The sequence below is a fragment of the Marmota flaviventris genome, chromosome 7 (assembly GCF_047511675.1).
Source record: "Marmota flaviventris isolate mMarFla1 chromosome 7, mMarFla1.hap1, whole genome shotgun sequence".
Lineage (NCBI taxonomy): Eukaryota > Metazoa > Chordata > Mammalia > Rodentia > Sciuridae > Marmota > Marmota flaviventris.
In genome coordinates, this window is record NC_092504.1 from 101,763,778 (window position 1) to 101,780,428 (window position 16,651).

Below are 16,651 nucleotides of genomic sequence, written 5' to 3' on the forward strand. Positions count from 1 at the left end.
GAAATGAACTACAAATTTTCTGTCCTTTTTTTTTTTTTTTTTTTTTGGTGGTATCAGAGATTAAACCCAGGGGTACTTATCTACTGAGCTACATCCCCAACCCTTATTTTTAAATTTTGAGACAGGGTCTCGGTAAATTGCTGAGGCTGGCTTTGAATTTGGGATCCTCTGGAGCTGCTGGGATTACAGGCATATGCCACCACACTGGGCCTCCTTCAGACTTTTTGTAAGGGGATTCATTTTTTTTTTTAAATATTTGTAGTTGCAAATGGACACAATATTTTTATTTTTTATTTATTTTATGTGGTGCTGAGGATCGAACCCAGTGCCTCACACATGCTAGGGAAGCGCTCTGTCACTGAGCTATAATCCCAGCCCCAAGAGGACTCATTTTTAACATATTTGAAGGCACTTTGAAAACTATGTAGACACTGATTTGTTGTTGGGATAGATGCCTCTATTACTCAAAAACAAAACAAAACAAAAACAGAAACAAAAAACATCAATTCACTTATAAGCTTTTGATTCAACTCCATAGTCATTATAAAAACAAATACTAACTCAAACTAACAAAAAAAGCAAGTCAAAAGCAGGTGATATAGTGGAAGGCACATCAAAATTTGGCTTTAAATGACCTAAGCTCAAATCTCAGCTAATCACTTACAAGTCACATGACTTGAGAAAATTATGTGCTCTCTTGATATTCAGTTCTCATGAGAATTAGATCATATAATATATTCAGAGACACACAGCACAATGCATAGAATACCTAATACACAATGCATAGTAATACCTAACAAATTAATGACTCTGAATCTTGAATTTTTAAAAATTATATTTAATCTGTAGGTTTAAATTTATTTTTTTCAAGTTCCATTGTCCCCCCTTTCCAAATCAAAGTTTTTGTTATACTGGAACCCAGGAACTAGCAAAAGTTGTTGTTTATAAGAAGTTAACTTTTAAAAGACAATAAATCAGGGTTTGATAATGTTTTATTATACACTGGTGTGTGATATTCCTATACATAAATAACATGAAACTATACAATCAATGAGACCATAGCTGTTTAGAAAGGAGTTCTCTAATAACTCAAAAGTTAATTCTGTTGGGTATGTCTAAGTTAGATATCTCATATTTCCAATTTTACTTTATAATATGGATTAAGAATTTCAACACATGCTCAGAATAATCATAACTTGATTAGTGCAAAATTATTTTAAGTTCTTATCTCATGTGATTTTTCCTTAGCTTTAAAGCTAGCTAACTACTAACCAGTTTTATGTCAATATTAAAACAGCACAAAAACAAGGTTTAAAGTTATACCATAGTGATTCCCAATGCCTATGTTAACTCTTAGTGACATTTATTAAACATGGCAATTATCTCTCAACTGATTTCAATAGTGTATTGGCTGTCTATCATTCACACATATAACTGCACATAGAAATATCAATATCTTCTAGAAACATTTACTCAATTAAAACTTCGAGAGAAAAAAAAACACCAAAAAATTTCTTGGAGAACTTAATCTAGGAAACACTAACTTTTAATATTAATTCAGTTTTACATATGCTGTTTACTAGTGATACAAATGTTTATGCTTTTTCTTCTATCTTTATCTTCTAACAGTTTTGATTGATATAAATTACATTCCCCCAAGCACTGCCTCTTTTCAACCTTTCCACAGCAAACTCCACATATATTTAATGACATAACTTAAACACTACTATTTATTACTATAAAGCAATTCACCACAACATAGCAATGCAAACCAAACTTATTCAAAACACTATATGTGGTTATTTTAAATTATAGCTCTTTTGCAAAATTTAACTTAATTTTGCAAAAATATAATTTAATTTTGCAAAAATTGGGCATTCATGCTGTTTACTCATATATAAATCACCATATTTCCTCTCCAGTAATGTGGATACTAACTTTGTCACGTGTGTTTTCTGCAAAAATAAAAGCATTTAAAAATATTACTACTACATCATTATTTTTTGTATATTCCAAGGCCAGGTTCTTCAAAACACCATATAAAAACTGTTAGAAGAAACTGCAGTCCAACCACATTGAAATTAATATAGGATACCAGAGAGACTTACCTTCAGAAAGCAGTGGCACATTATAATGCAAGGACAAATGAAAAGGGAAATTAGTTAATTACTTGACAAAAAACAGCTTTCCTTTTGCTCTGGAAAATAAAAAGTCCCATTCTGCTCTTCAGAGTAAGCAGAGTAGTAGAGAAAACAGAATGCCATGACCAATAATGTGTACATGTAGAAGAAAGATTTAAACTTTCTGAAGTGCCTTAATCATTATTACTTGTAAGAAGGAATAGGAGTGATTACCTAGTATTATTAAGAAATATTCTATAAATAGCAATATAATTTCTAGATTTCATAATATCAAGATGAATTATTAGCTAATTAATTCTTAGTAATGATGCTTAATTGAAACACTCTTTTTTGTGTCTACTGTTTATCAATCCCATGCAAATTTGGGAGGCAAACTAGATAGCCACTTTAAATCACTTTCAAAAACTCAGTCTTCGTGATGCCTTAAAGAAAAAGATAACTCAGGCATTTAACTCTATATCCTTCTGAATTTTTAACTATTTGGTCATGGGTATGGATTATTTCTAAAATAAGAAATAATTAATAAAAAGCAACAACTCTCAATATTATAAGAATTTTATTCTGCCAACATAATAAATATCTGGGAAATAGAAGAGTAAAAACTTCGACACTTAAGTATAAAAAGTACTTGACAATATCCCCAAACATCTACTCTCCAAGATGACAAATCAATGACTAATCAAGGATGTGATTTATTTTTTATTTCTCTAAACATAGTGAGAGAAGGAGCATTACAGATTTGTCTTTGAATTTCACAGATAACACACTTTTGTTTTCGGAATAATCAAGTTTTCCTTGTCCTAACATCTGGACAACATTTGAGATCAAGTTATTTTTAAACACATCCAGTTTGCAAAGGCAAAGCAGTAATTTGCTTGTTAATGATGCAAAATATGTAATAATCCCTTTTCTCCTAAATTTTGCACAGTGCTGAATGCCAGGCATGTGCTTAACGAACACCTGTTGAATGACTGAGAAGCTACCATAAGGCCCTGAAACTACATCACTTCCTTGTTTTAGCTCAAAAATAATGTTTTAAATCATTTCAAATTTAACCATCAGAGTTGTGTTAATTTATTAAGCACAAAATTTAAACTTGTTTTAAATCCAATCTAAAACCTCAATCTGCTTTTTACGTCTACAATTTTCTATTAAGAAGACTTTCTAATACATTTCAAGATGTGTTAGGAGAAAAGACTTTTGACTTTAGTGGGCTTTTTTTTCCTACTGAACCTGGAATTTAATAAACAATAAACTTCTGTTTCAGTTTCTTTGTGAGGCTAGCATTTAACAGGCAGCATCTTTCTTTTCAGGTTATCTACTCTGATTATTCCAAAATTTGTTATCTTAAAATAGACACACAGGAAAAAAAAATTTTACAACCAAACACACCTCAACCCCATGTACTGTTCCTCTTCCTCACAGGAAAGAAGAAATGACATTATTTGAAAGACACTAGTTTTTCTCAACATACAGTTTACTGAAATGTAATTTTATAACTACGGGGTTCAAATGAGTTAGTAACTTAGACCATTTTTAAGTGTACACCCAAAAAGGAAAAATGAGGAGTGAATTTTCAAAATCTTCTGCTAATCATTTCATATTTAATGTCCATGGGTTTAAATTCATTTATTTTACAAAAATCTTTATAATACCTCTGATGCAACCTAAAAGGCCCCCTCTTATTTTTCATTACTGTTTGCTTTTAAAGAAGAAATCAAAACTTTTGAGCCACTCACAACCATAAAGCCATCTGTACAGACCAGTAGCTGTTCCTGCAGAGCTCCTGCACTCTCAGCAGCAACCTGGAACCCTGCCATTTTCTCTTTCAAGTTCCCAAGTTACCATGGCAGCAGTGCTGCAGAAAGCATTGCTTCTTCATTATGTGAATTAACATTCTCGGAAGGGATTACATCTAACAGAAAGGATCTATCCACACAATCATTTTAATTATATCTCCCTGGGAACTGACATGGGAGAAAACCATCATGTGTACAAATTATTTTCCTTTTAATGTACATTTTTGTCAAATAAATAAAAATCAAAATGATTTTGTGTAAATGGCTTTGCTTTAAGGTGCCTTCATTGAATCCCTAAATAAATGAAATGATATAAATTACGGTTGCTGAAATTACAACTATGGGGCTCAAATGAGTCAATAACTTTGACTTTTTCAAAGTGTATCCTCAAGGAAAAATTATAAGGAAATAACAAATTTTCAAAAACTTCTGCTAACATTATATATCTAGTTTCCACTAAATTTTTCATTCATTTTTTAAAAAATGTATAAAATGCTTTGGACACTATCTAAACATCCCTTGTTGTTCTGTCCCTACGATTTGCTTTTAAAGAGTACTGGTCCATGCATTACTTCATATAGACATGTGTCAAAAACTGATTTGTTTTCTATTTTCTACACTACTTCGTGGGAGATAGGGCTTCTTAAAAACTCCTCATTTCCCCTTCCTATAGGGTGACATACGTAAGCTGAGAACAATTATAATCACACTGTTTAAGCTTTTGGTGAGCAATAAAAGGATGGAAAATTTGAGGAAAAAAGATTCAAGATTTTCCTTGCATTATAAGTGCCAGCTGCGCAATGTTGTGCCAGGAGGTGGAAGAAGAGTCACACAGCATGTTACACAGTTCATAACACATTAAAATGTGGAATTAGGTTTTGATTAACTTATAATTGCTTGGCAGACAATGTTGTATATATGTAATATAAGGCCACATGTTAATGAAGCAAACATAACTCCACCTTCCTTAAAGTAACAGCTGAATGTGGGAAAGATAGATTAAGAGTTTCTTGGAGATTACCTAAAAGAAGTATTCTGATAAGAACAGAAAGCCCCCTTGGTCACCTACCCATTTTGTTGCTTAATGTCACCCTGGGATCCTCTTCTCTGTCCCTCTGCTAGCTCGTGAGCAGTCTCGGAACACACGCTGGTGACTGTGGGCTGCCGTGGGACATTAACTGCAGTTTTACCAGTGCTCAGTGCAGATGAACACTGGTCAGCACTAAGATTGGCGTTAACATGCAGTCCAGATGCAGAGAATGGGGGAGGAGTGACAGCAGTCACAGGTGGAGGAGAAGCATGTGATGAAGTGATTGCATGAGCTGGGGTGAAGGCAGACGATGGTGATGGGATGGATGTGACTTTTGGTGAAGACACAGAACCAAAGGGCCGTGGTGCCTTATTGTAGGCCATGTTGGTTGTGGAAGTGACTTTGGACACAGCAGGAGATGTAATGGGCACAGGTTTAACTACTTCTTTAGGTTCTCCCTATGTGAAATAAAAATAAACATACACAAAACACGCCAATACATGCAAACATAGTCACTGAAAAGAATGCACAGCTGATTTTTAAAAAGACAAACACAATTATGTTAGAAGCTCAAATATCACACATTTCCAGTAAAAACAATGATTTGATATAGCATAACATGCACACTAACTGGTCCCAGCATGCATAACACGGAGGTGTATACTAAGCATATTTTTATTTATAAAAATAAAAGGAATTCCAAAATATTTAGTAAACAGCAGGGAAACCATCAAGAAGCATCAAGGCCATCTAAGTATCAATTTAGCTACATTACAAAGGAGAAGTTTTTAAATACCCCATAATAAACAAAACATTGCTAACTGAAATGTTTTTAAAATAACCAGAGCTTCAATTATAATTCCATCTTTCAAACATGTTTAATTTCTTTCTACAGTACGATTACTTGATTCATGCCGAAGCAGCACATTTCAAACTCTCCCATTTAAAAATGAAGGATGAAATAATTTTCATCTAACTCAGAAACATATACATTCTAATTATCTTAAATAAAGAATTTTTTAAAAACTTAAACAGATAAACAAACCTAAGTCTTTCCTCCTATAATCCACGTGTTCTCTCTCTCTGAATGTTTTAAGATATGATTCAGAGATAGAATTCTTTCCCTTTTCCAAAATAAATATTTAATAGTTTCAAGAGGAAAAAATTATCTTAGATATTTCCTCATTATCATCAGCCAAAGAAAAAAATAACTCGTAAGAAAGATCAATTCTTGGGATTGGGGCTATAGCTCAGTGGTGGAGTCCTTGCCTTGCAAGTGTGAGGCACTGGGTTTGATCCGCAGCACCACATAAAAATAAATAAAGATATTGTGTCCATCTACAACTAAAAAATATTTTTTTAAAAAAAGAAAGATCAATTCTTCCTAAGATTAACAGAATTTATCAATCTTTATCCCAAAGCATATTTACTAATGTTTTTCAAAAATCAAATTAAGCCTATATAATATTCAAAAATAAATCTCTATTTACCATCTCAAAAGAAAAATTTTAAGAAAACATACAATGATAACCCCAATATGTTTAATTTTAAGAAAAAAATAATCTAAATGAATCTTAACAACAAGAAAGCTAATTGAGAAAAATAAGTAGCTTAAGGCCTAAGTAAATCAATGTAATAAGTAATTCAATGAAAAGGAAAAAAAAAAAGAGAGAGAGAGAAACTTAAAAAAAATATAAATCAAATGTAGATGAATAATGGTTTGGGACAATTTGAGAATGTATTTGAGAAAAAAGGGTACTTTCCAATAACCTAATTCAAGAATATTCTGAAATGTAATTTTTGGTTGTTATTAATGATTTATTATGATACACATTTTGAGTAATCACTTATTTTTCTTAGCAAACAAATGAATAAAGATGGAAAATTTTAAAATAAATATAAAAGAAGAAATTTGGATATAAATTATTAATAACATTGGCTTTAGAAATAACGTTTTAAAATAAAGGTACAATTACACATGATAATTCTGCGTGTGTTGATTTCCATTTTCCCCTTCTTCCTTTTTTTATTTTTTTGGTACCAGGGACTGAATACAAGGGCGATTTACCACAGAACCACATCCCCAGCCTTTTTCATTTCTTATTTTAAGAAAGGATCTCACTAAGTTGTTTAGGGTCTTATTAATTTACTGAGGCTGACTTTGAACTAGTGATCCTCCTGCCTCAGCCTCCTGAGTTGTTGGGATTACAGACATGTGCCACTGTGCCCAGCTTCCTCTTCATTTTTAAGAAAGAAAATGATGGGAATTGTAAGACTATAAATTAAATGTCTGTATGGCCTGAGACCAAAATAGAAATTATAGAAACTCAGGAGGAACAATCATGTGGTAACCTACTGATGCTAGATTAGAAACGCACCTTTGGAACAGAAGCTGGTTCAGGCTTGGGTGTTGCAGATGCTCTGGGGGAAAAAAGAAAAAAAAAAAAGCCATGAATTTTTGCAAACCTATAATTTCTTATTAGTGTATAGTTTATTATAATATATCGATTTATGGTATATCACCAGAATTTATATTTTCATAATTCCTAGTTTTGTCTATTCATAATTAAGTCAAACACTGCAAGAACCAACGTCCTTACACACAAAGTACTCATTAGCAGTTCACTATAAACTCAAATGAGGAAAGATAAATATCAATCTTGTTTGCTAACACCCCTTTTTCAATCTTTAAATTGAGGCTATTCCCCCTCTTAAAGCATAAGGTAAAAACATGACACCTTAAACCTTGAGAGGTTCCTCAACCATCTAAGTTGAATCTTAATCTTTAGCAGTAACTGCCTTTTCTCCTAATATCCATGAACATAACCACAGGGTGCTGGGTCTGTGAAGATGATTCAGGTTGAACTGAATCACTGAATGAGTATTTTGTATTTATATTCTTAAGTGTTTATGCAAATTAAAGTATTTACTATTCTAAGAAATAAATAGTAATTTCTTCCACTAGGCTATACTTTTAATAAAGGCAATGAGAATGTGCCATCTTTAAAACTTCGCACAGTGCCTGGCATGTAATAGGTCATCAGTAATGAGTGTTGAAGGCGAGAGGAAAGACAGACAAAAATCCATGCATATAAATTGAATATTTACAAATTCCAAGTGAAACTTTATTTTTAACATATGTTTTCTGGCACTATATACATTTTGGTTAGTGTGAACTAAACAGCAACAACTGGTTTGGAGGAATTATATAATCATGACAATAATGAAAGTAAAAAGTATTATTGTCCTCATTTTCAAATGAGAAAATTCAAGTTCATGTAAACTGCTTTGGAAGGCATGGAAGCCCTCTGTTTTTATACATTACTGTGTACTAACTGTATTCAACTAACACAATGACTGAGAAAACCAGGGATACTTTACTCAATGCTAAGGTGCGGGTTACACTTAATATGCCAGAAGCAATTACACTCCTCTCATATCAGACAGTCTGAGGATAAGCCATAAGGTGCATAATTTAAGAAATGTAAGCATAATAGGTAAATACTATGTGATAATAATTTTATTCTACAAACCAAGAGATTGTTTTACTTAGAAAGACAATAGATCACAATTAAAAGACACTAGGACAGGATATTGGATCTCCATGAGCATAACCTAACAATGAACTCTGATCAACACATTCAGCAGCAACTGAATTTTCCAACAACTACTAATTTGGTTCGCTAGGGCAGGCACTAACTGAACAATTGTCTAACCTAATGGAAGGCCACAATGGATGCTAACATTCAATTACAGCAATAGGTTCTACTCTGTGCAGTTGCACAACTTTCCATGGGTACTCAGACAATTTCTCTTAGCTGAAAGGGTTATTATAACAAGCAAAGGAAACAAGTTCAAGTACAGAACAGTGGAATCTTCCTTTCATTGAAATTTCACAATACGATGTAATTGCAAAGGGTTTACTTATTAAAACCACCCAAAACATTACTGAAAGTTTGCCAAAGCATAGAAGCCAGTATTCTTTTTCATCTGAACACTTTAAAATACATGGAGCACTTCTAAAAACATAAAAACAATTGGTGAAAAAGAACATGATATTTAACAGTTGCTAGATCTTTAAACATGGGATAAAATACATATATTCTATGTCTAGAAAAACAAACTTCTTTGTTTTTTAGAGCTGTTAGCTCTAATTTAAAGAGTATAAGCAACAACAATGCCCCAGAATGGTTCGTTTCATTACATTTGGAATCCAATCAATGTATTTTGTTCTGAACAAACAGAATGAGTCCTAACATAATTTACCATGTAAAGTTCTACAGAAATACAGTTTGAAATTTTGAATGCACACAAAAAATTTAAATCTGCAATTTAAATATGGGCCCAATTTGTGTCCTGATAAAAACGTCTTAAAAGTGCAATGACGTGAATTAAGACAGGGAAAGAAAGGGCAACATGCCTTCAAAAACCTAGGACTGAACTCATTACACAAACACCCTTTTCGAGGAGGGGAAAAGAGACAGGCATGTAATTAAATGTCAAATAAAATTGTCAACACTAGATGTAATAAAAATTAGTTTTCTTGTTTTAAAAACTAACCACCAAATGAGTCACAGAATTATTAAATTCTGAAAAGATTCCTTACTATTTATTTATTTATTTATTTGGTGCTTGGGATTGAATCCAGGGCCTTATGCATGCAAAGCAAGCACTCTATCAACTGAGCTATGTCCCCAGCCCCAGGTTCCTTATTTTATTACATGGCAATCAGGGGGTTGTTAATACTTCTGTATGAATATTTATAGAAGTTTATAATTTCAGCAAAATTTTGAACTCTTCAGTTAAAATGGATGCTAACATTCAGTTACAGCAATAGGTTCTACCCTGTGCCGTTGCACAACTTTCCATGGGTACTCAGACAATTTCTCTTAGCAGAAATCTCTTAATTTCTTAGCTGAAATTCTCTTATCTTTACTCCAAAAAGTAAAATAACACATTTTAGTGTGTTACTTTACTTTTTGGAGTAAAGATAAGTTAAGTCATTCACATTAAAAACATGTACCAAAATCTGTATTGTAGTAGTTATATTTTAAAAGATCAGTAGGCTACAAAAATTTTAGACATGAGTATAATTAGACTTTTTTTTAAAAAAAATACTTTTTAGTTCTAGATGGACACAATGACCTTTGTTGTATTTATTTATTTTTATGTGGTGCTAAGGATCAAATCCAGTGCCTCCCAAGTGCCAGGCAAGCACTGCACCATTGAGCCACAACCCCAGCCCCACAATTAACACATTTTTATAACACTAAAAGTATTGTAGTTCAAGAAATTTATAATCCATTACAAATGAAACCTATAAAACATAAAAAACAAAGATACTAGTTTTAAAAAGCAAAAGTTACTATTCATCAAAGAACAGAATAAAAAGATATACCACCTTTTCCTTACAATAGTATAAAGATTTAAAAAAATATATTAATATATAATACTTGTGAGAATACTTATATGTTACTGGGAGATCTATGTAACTCTTTTGGGAAATACTTTGGTATTTAATAGTAAAAAATTAGAAACAAAATATTAAATACACAACAAGAAAATGGCTAATTGGAATATAACCACCAATGAAAGATGAAACAATTAAAATATTCTTAAAGAAGAATCTTTCATTGCATGATAAAATGTTTCCTTTATATGATACCAAGCATATATAGTAATGATAAATATATGAAAAAAAATGGGTGAAAACACAAAAATTTTAGAAGAGGGTCTCTCTAAGTGATATCTTATACAATGTACATGCACTACTTTTTGTAATTAGAAAACTATTTCTCAAAGCACATTTCATGGAAAACGACTTCCCCCAAAACAAAATACACACACAAACATGTTCTGTTATCAAAGATATCTGGAAAATATGGAGTTAAAGTTACACAATATCTTTAGCTGCTAAACTTCTCAGAGACTCTAAATGCCTAAAAGAAGAGCAGACTATGGATTATTGCCCATACACTTTGAAGGAGAACTCATTATTTAAGAAACATTTCTCAAGATTGGAGTTGGGAGGGGTGGCCCTCTGGGAAACACTAATATATAACCAAGGAACAAGTCTGTAAAGTCTGAAATGTTTACTTGAGTCCCACAGTGGCTAAATTTAAAGTAAAGAAATATTACAGTCCTTAAAATTCTCAAAAAAGTTTTTATTATACAAATTATCTTTTTTAATGAAACTACTGCTTTCTTGAACTTTATGTTTAATAAGATACTCAACGCCTATGAACATAATTTAACCAAAGTTTAAGGAAGAAAATTCTATTTCTTCATTAAACTGGAATATCTATTTTCAATAGTGTCCAGGGAGAAAGTCCTAACATAATAAGAAGAAAAAGCATTTTTCAAAATTAAATTAATCATAATTATGGTTTTTTTTTTTCCTTTAGACAAATATTGTCAAGAAAGTGTTCTTTTAGAAATGGCACCGGTTCCATGAAAAAGACTATTTTTCAAAGATATTTAAATAAATGAATGGTTAAAAACTGAGGAGTAATTATAAAAAATTATTCTTGCATTTTTCTCTTCGTTCATAATAGGATAATATATCTCCCCTTTGAACCACAGTAATCATCACAAGTCACTTTCATGTAGTGTGTGAGTTTCAAACCACCGGAGAGCTGGCAATGGCTTGGTGCCACAGGCTCAACAATTTGCTTATTGTTCTCTCTCCCCTTGGTGTGAAGCCACTGTACAGGAGTAGGCCATGATGGTGAGATATGAGTGCCTTAGCTCAGTCCCACCCTTGGCTTGTGGAATTCAAAGAACAAAGCCGTCAGTGTGGCTCAAACAATCTATTTGAAAGTTGATTGGTTCTTATAAAAACAGTATCCAAAATAAAAATCCTTGATTCATTATAACCAGATTCAGAGTTTCTGAATAGTTGAAAGGAGTTCTGATTCATGACAGATTTATTAAAAATTAGAAATGTGATGTCCTAGTTAGAATAATAAATAGGGGAAAAATTAATGAATTAGATTCAAAAGAATCAAGCAAAACTTCATCTTACAAACACCCAACAAATGATGCTATACCTAAATTATGCTTTTAACCAATGCATATATTTTTTTAAACTGCTTCACAAAATAACATGTTATTTAGTTAATAAAATAGCCATGAATGAATTTTCATATTAGTGTTTAATAATGAGGAATTAGGCAACAGAACCAAACTGATAAAATTATTCACACTGCTCACTGTCTTGGCGACTCCTTCAATCACATCTAATATACTAAACTCATAAACAGTCATACAGTAAAGAGTAGGGTGTGTGGTTCATCTTCTATGAGATGAGTTCTATCAAAGTTTCCCACAGCATGGCCATCTTTGGGCCCACTGACCTTAGGACCCAAAAACACTAGGGCACATCATTAATCACTTTAATTGCAAAGTTGTCAATTTGCAATAACAAAGACACTCCAGGGGGAAAAAGTGAGCACTCTATAGAGTGCAGAGATGTCTCTTTAAACAATTTCTCCAAACTTTATTGCTCTTTCATTCAATCTTCTATCCCCAAATCTCAAACCCTAAACATTTAGATCACACTGTTCCAGTGTTTTATTTTTTTAATCCAAAATGACTTAAAAATATGTAAATATTTTATTTCCTACAAATGAAGATTATAGTGTGCATGCACACTATAACAGCTTTTAGCTTATCAAAGGCTGCGCTCACCACACACACACACACACACACACACACACCACACACATACTCTCACTTTTGCTCTGCCTTTTTGCATCTTCTCTATCTTACTACAAGAACTAATAGAGTAGATTGTTCCCCCTAGTGAGAGAAAGAAATAATCCAAAGTTGGACAGACTTTCTGAAGAGAGAAAGAAGGAAAGAGGACACAAGCAGGGGAACTGCTCTTGCCCACCTGAGTACATGAGGTACCCTGTGCTTGTGGCTCCATTTAAATCAGGTGAGGCTCTGATACATATTCACGATGACAGTTACCACTTGATAAGTACTTTCTTAGGTAAGAATGAGTGTTTCTGTTGTAATGATCCTTTTCAGGTGGCTAAAACAGACGATGAAGGTTTGACAAGAAATTTTCATCAACCAGTTATAAATCAAGCTAAGGAGCTGATGGATGGATGCAAAGGAACAAGGAGAAAGGAGGAAGTAAGTTAGTTCTACTGAGCTTCCCTGATCCAAAAAGGGTATACCAGTTTCAAGGAGGAAAAGAATGGGGAGGGAGAGCATTAGATTAAATTCTAAAAGGTTAAATAAATATCTGCCATTATTACAAATAATGAGAGCATAAAAGTCAGCAATACAACTATCATTTACTGGGCTCAACAATGAATTAAAGGCCATATATATATATATATATATATATATATATATATATATATATATATATAATATGGTGTTTAGGTTACAAAAAGAAAAACTTAGAAGTGTTAAATAACTCTCATCATTAGTAAGTTTAACACCAATGTCCACGTTTTTCCCTAAATATTAATCTCATAGCAAACAATGCTAGTTCTTTAATAAATATTTCTTCCACTTATGGTATACTGCTTTATTTTCTGTGACTGAAGACTGAACACTGATCAACTTCAATAACCAGTTTTGGTGACAGTTTTGTGTTACTTGACATCTCCCACTTGAGATCATCTTTTCATCTGTCCATCCATCAAATAGTTATTGAGCTTTAAAAACAGTTCCAGAAATTGGAAACAAAGTGGTAAACAAGTCAAAGTTCAGGCTAGAATCTACAATGTAACATAGGAAGCAGACATGTCAATATAATAAGATAGCTGCCTATGATATACATGCTAAGAAAACGATCACAGTAACAAGAGTGTAAGTGATATTACCCTGACTAGTTACTTCAAAGTTTAAATAGTTAATGCCTAAATACTTAAAAATCTCTCAGAAACAAACTATTTTGCAAGGTGGCAATTCAAGCTAATTTAAACAGTATAAGAGGAACTCTAGACTAAATAAGAGCTACCTTAAATTTATAAAAACAATTTTATTCCAAATAATCCTGTAATATAAGTGCTAGTGTCTTACTTTACAGATGAAAAATTGAAATATAAAAGGGTAAAATTAAAAGTCATCCATCTAGTTAGGAGTGGGAGACTTATTATCCCAAGGCTTATTCAAAGACTTCATTTTTCAACACAAAACAAATTTCATCCATTTTAAAGATATGAATCAACCCAAGCAAAAAGGCTTTCCAGTGATTCCTTCTTTTCTAACCTCTCAGTAAGGATGTGGTTATTTTGTAGAAAAACCTCCAATATATATGGATACAAGTACTCTTCAAAGGTAACAAGAATCCAAAATTATTAGAGACTAGTTTCATAGAAGAATGAGAATCAACTAAAATATCATTCTACTCAATATGAAGGGAGGGATTTTTAAAAATTAACTGGGGCAACCCTCAAATTGATCTTGTGATATTCCACATAAACGGATTTGGTCAAGGCCTAAATCTTCTAGAATATTCCAAAAAAGATGTATCGATTGTTGTCTTTATGTATATTTATTTTAAAAATTATCACATTAATAATAAGTATTTTTGTATAGTCTCTCATTTATTTCTGCAAATCTTAAAATTATCTTTAAATTTTGTGCAAAATTTCACAATATTTACTTGACTTCAGGGGGAAGAAATTCATTTTTTTACTCTACATTTATTTCCACAATATTTTTTTTATATTTATTTTTCAGTTGTAGTTGGACACAATACCTTCATTTTATTTATTATTATGTGGTGCTGAGGATCGAACCCAGGGCCTCCCACGTACTAGGTGAGTGTTCTACCATTGAGCCACAACCCCAGCCCTCCACAATATTTTATGAGGATAAAAAAATTCCATCTATCCATTGTTCCTCATGTCCACACTCAAAATAACTTGAGAGGAAAAACAGCACTTTCTGGCTGGTATTTAAAAATATTCAAGTCAAAAAAGAATATTAAAAATATTCTATGATAGACATGCTCAAGTTTAAGTAAAAGGAATTTCAAAGATCAGAATAATTCAGTTTTACTATTAATACAATTCCATTATTGTGAAAATATCATTTTAATAAAGGGTTTTATATAAAGAATGTAATTTATTATGTCCCATTGTAAAGAAATGACAAAATTTATTGTAAATGGCCAGACAGTAAATATTTTAAGCTTTGTGAGCCACATTATCTCTAATTCATCTACTCAGCTCTGCCACTGAGGAAAGAAAGAAGATGCAAATAAAACCTAAATGAATGAGATGGCTGCATTCCAATAAACTTCATTCATAAAAACAGGTGGTAGGCAAGATTTGGCCTGTAAGAAATAGTTTGCCAACCTCTGGTTTAGATCATTTTATAATTTAGATTATAACAAATGTTCTAGAAAGTAAACTCACATGACCACAGCTCCTTTGGTTTCTAAGCCTCATAACCATTCCTGAACAATGAAAAGCCCAACATATTCAGGCATCCATAAGCATCAGAAATAAGAGTTAAATTTCCATTATTCCTTCTGTGTTATATGATACCACTTTTCAGTTCCTCTGTCCTACTTTATTTCAAACTTTTATACTGAGTGCAAATGAATGAAACATCTAGACTTCCAAATCACCCATTCAAATGAAATTCACACTGCACAGCGCTGATTCCAAAGTTTAGTTGAAGGGACAGATATTATTGGACTAGGATAACATTTTAAGCCCTATTTTTAACTCCGCTACTCAGCACCTCAGTTTATTTGCTAAGAGATTACTAAATACCTCTTATCTTCTGATTCCATATACTATAAATGGGACTATTAGTAATGTAATTAAAAATATTCTAAAAGAACAAGTAAGATTTACCATGTTTTTCATTCTTTCATCTCTCTCCTCCCCCTCTTTCCCATCCCCTTCTTTTTCCTTCTTCCTCGCTCTTTACTGGGGAGTGAATCCAGGGGTTTTTATATTATTCAGTTATATTTCCAGTCATTTTAATTTTTAATCTACTAAGGCTGGCCTCAAACTTGTTATCCTCCTGCCTCAGCCTACCGAATATCTAGAATTACAGATATGCATCATGACAGGCTTGTACCATGCATTATCATGAAAGAGAAGAGGCTGACAAATATAATTCTCCTCTTTCCCATCAAACTCTACACTTTATTTCTTATCAGCCACAGGCTATAATAACTTTAGAACTGACAAAAGCAAGCAAAGTATAACAGAGTTATATTCCCTGAAAATCTACTAGCTTCACATCTTCCTTTAGGCACCACTGATAAGTACAAACTTCCACTTAATGTATCTTCCCTTCTAGTTGTAATCAGGTAGGAAAAAAAAGCAATATTTTTATTCACATAGTACTTCAATACCAATATGAAAATAACAGAACTTGAAAAGCAAATGATCTGCCTGTGAAACCGAGTTCCATTTATATGTCTACATTTTACTGGCTCTATTGAGACACTACTACAATGCCCCTGAAATAAATATGGTTCATATTAGGAGAGTACATATCAATAATAAATGATACCTATAACTATATTTATGCATAATTCAGCAGCAAATATAAAGTTAACTGCTTCAGGAAAACCTTGGTAAAATCAAATGCTAGCAAAGATCATATAGAGGATAAAAGTGGTATTTTCCTGACAATTCATAATCTGAAGTCTATATTCTTAATTTTTTCATCGTTTTAGGGAAAGCTTAGAA

The 16,651-nt window shown here is 32.3% G+C and overlaps 1 protein-coding gene across 11 annotated transcripts in view; it reads right to left on the reverse strand.

Moving 5' to 3' along the window:
- The window catches only part of Pdlim5 (PDZ and LIM domain 5), a 212,571-nt gene that overhangs the window by 92,229 nt on the left and 103,691 nt on the right, over positions 1-16,651 (reverse strand). For 5 of the 11 annotated variants that reach the window (XR_011708012.1, XM_027926716.3, XM_071614529.1 and 2 more), the window contains exons 4-5: positions 7,349-7,391; positions 5,010-5,428 (exon numbers count right to left, since the gene is read on the reverse strand). The exons of 1 other annotated variant lie outside the window; for it this stretch is intronic. Coding sequence is in view for 9 of the 10 variants with exons in the window: in XM_027926716.3 (XP_027782517.2) it covers positions 5,010-5,428; positions 7,349-7,391 (462 nt within the window). In the remaining variant the exon portion in view is untranslated. The remainder of the gene's footprint in view (positions 1-5,009; positions 5,429-7,348; positions 7,392-16,651) is intronic. 5 more of the 11 variants (XM_071614531.1, XM_071614530.1, XM_071614537.1 and 2 more) reach the window with 1 other exon arrangement.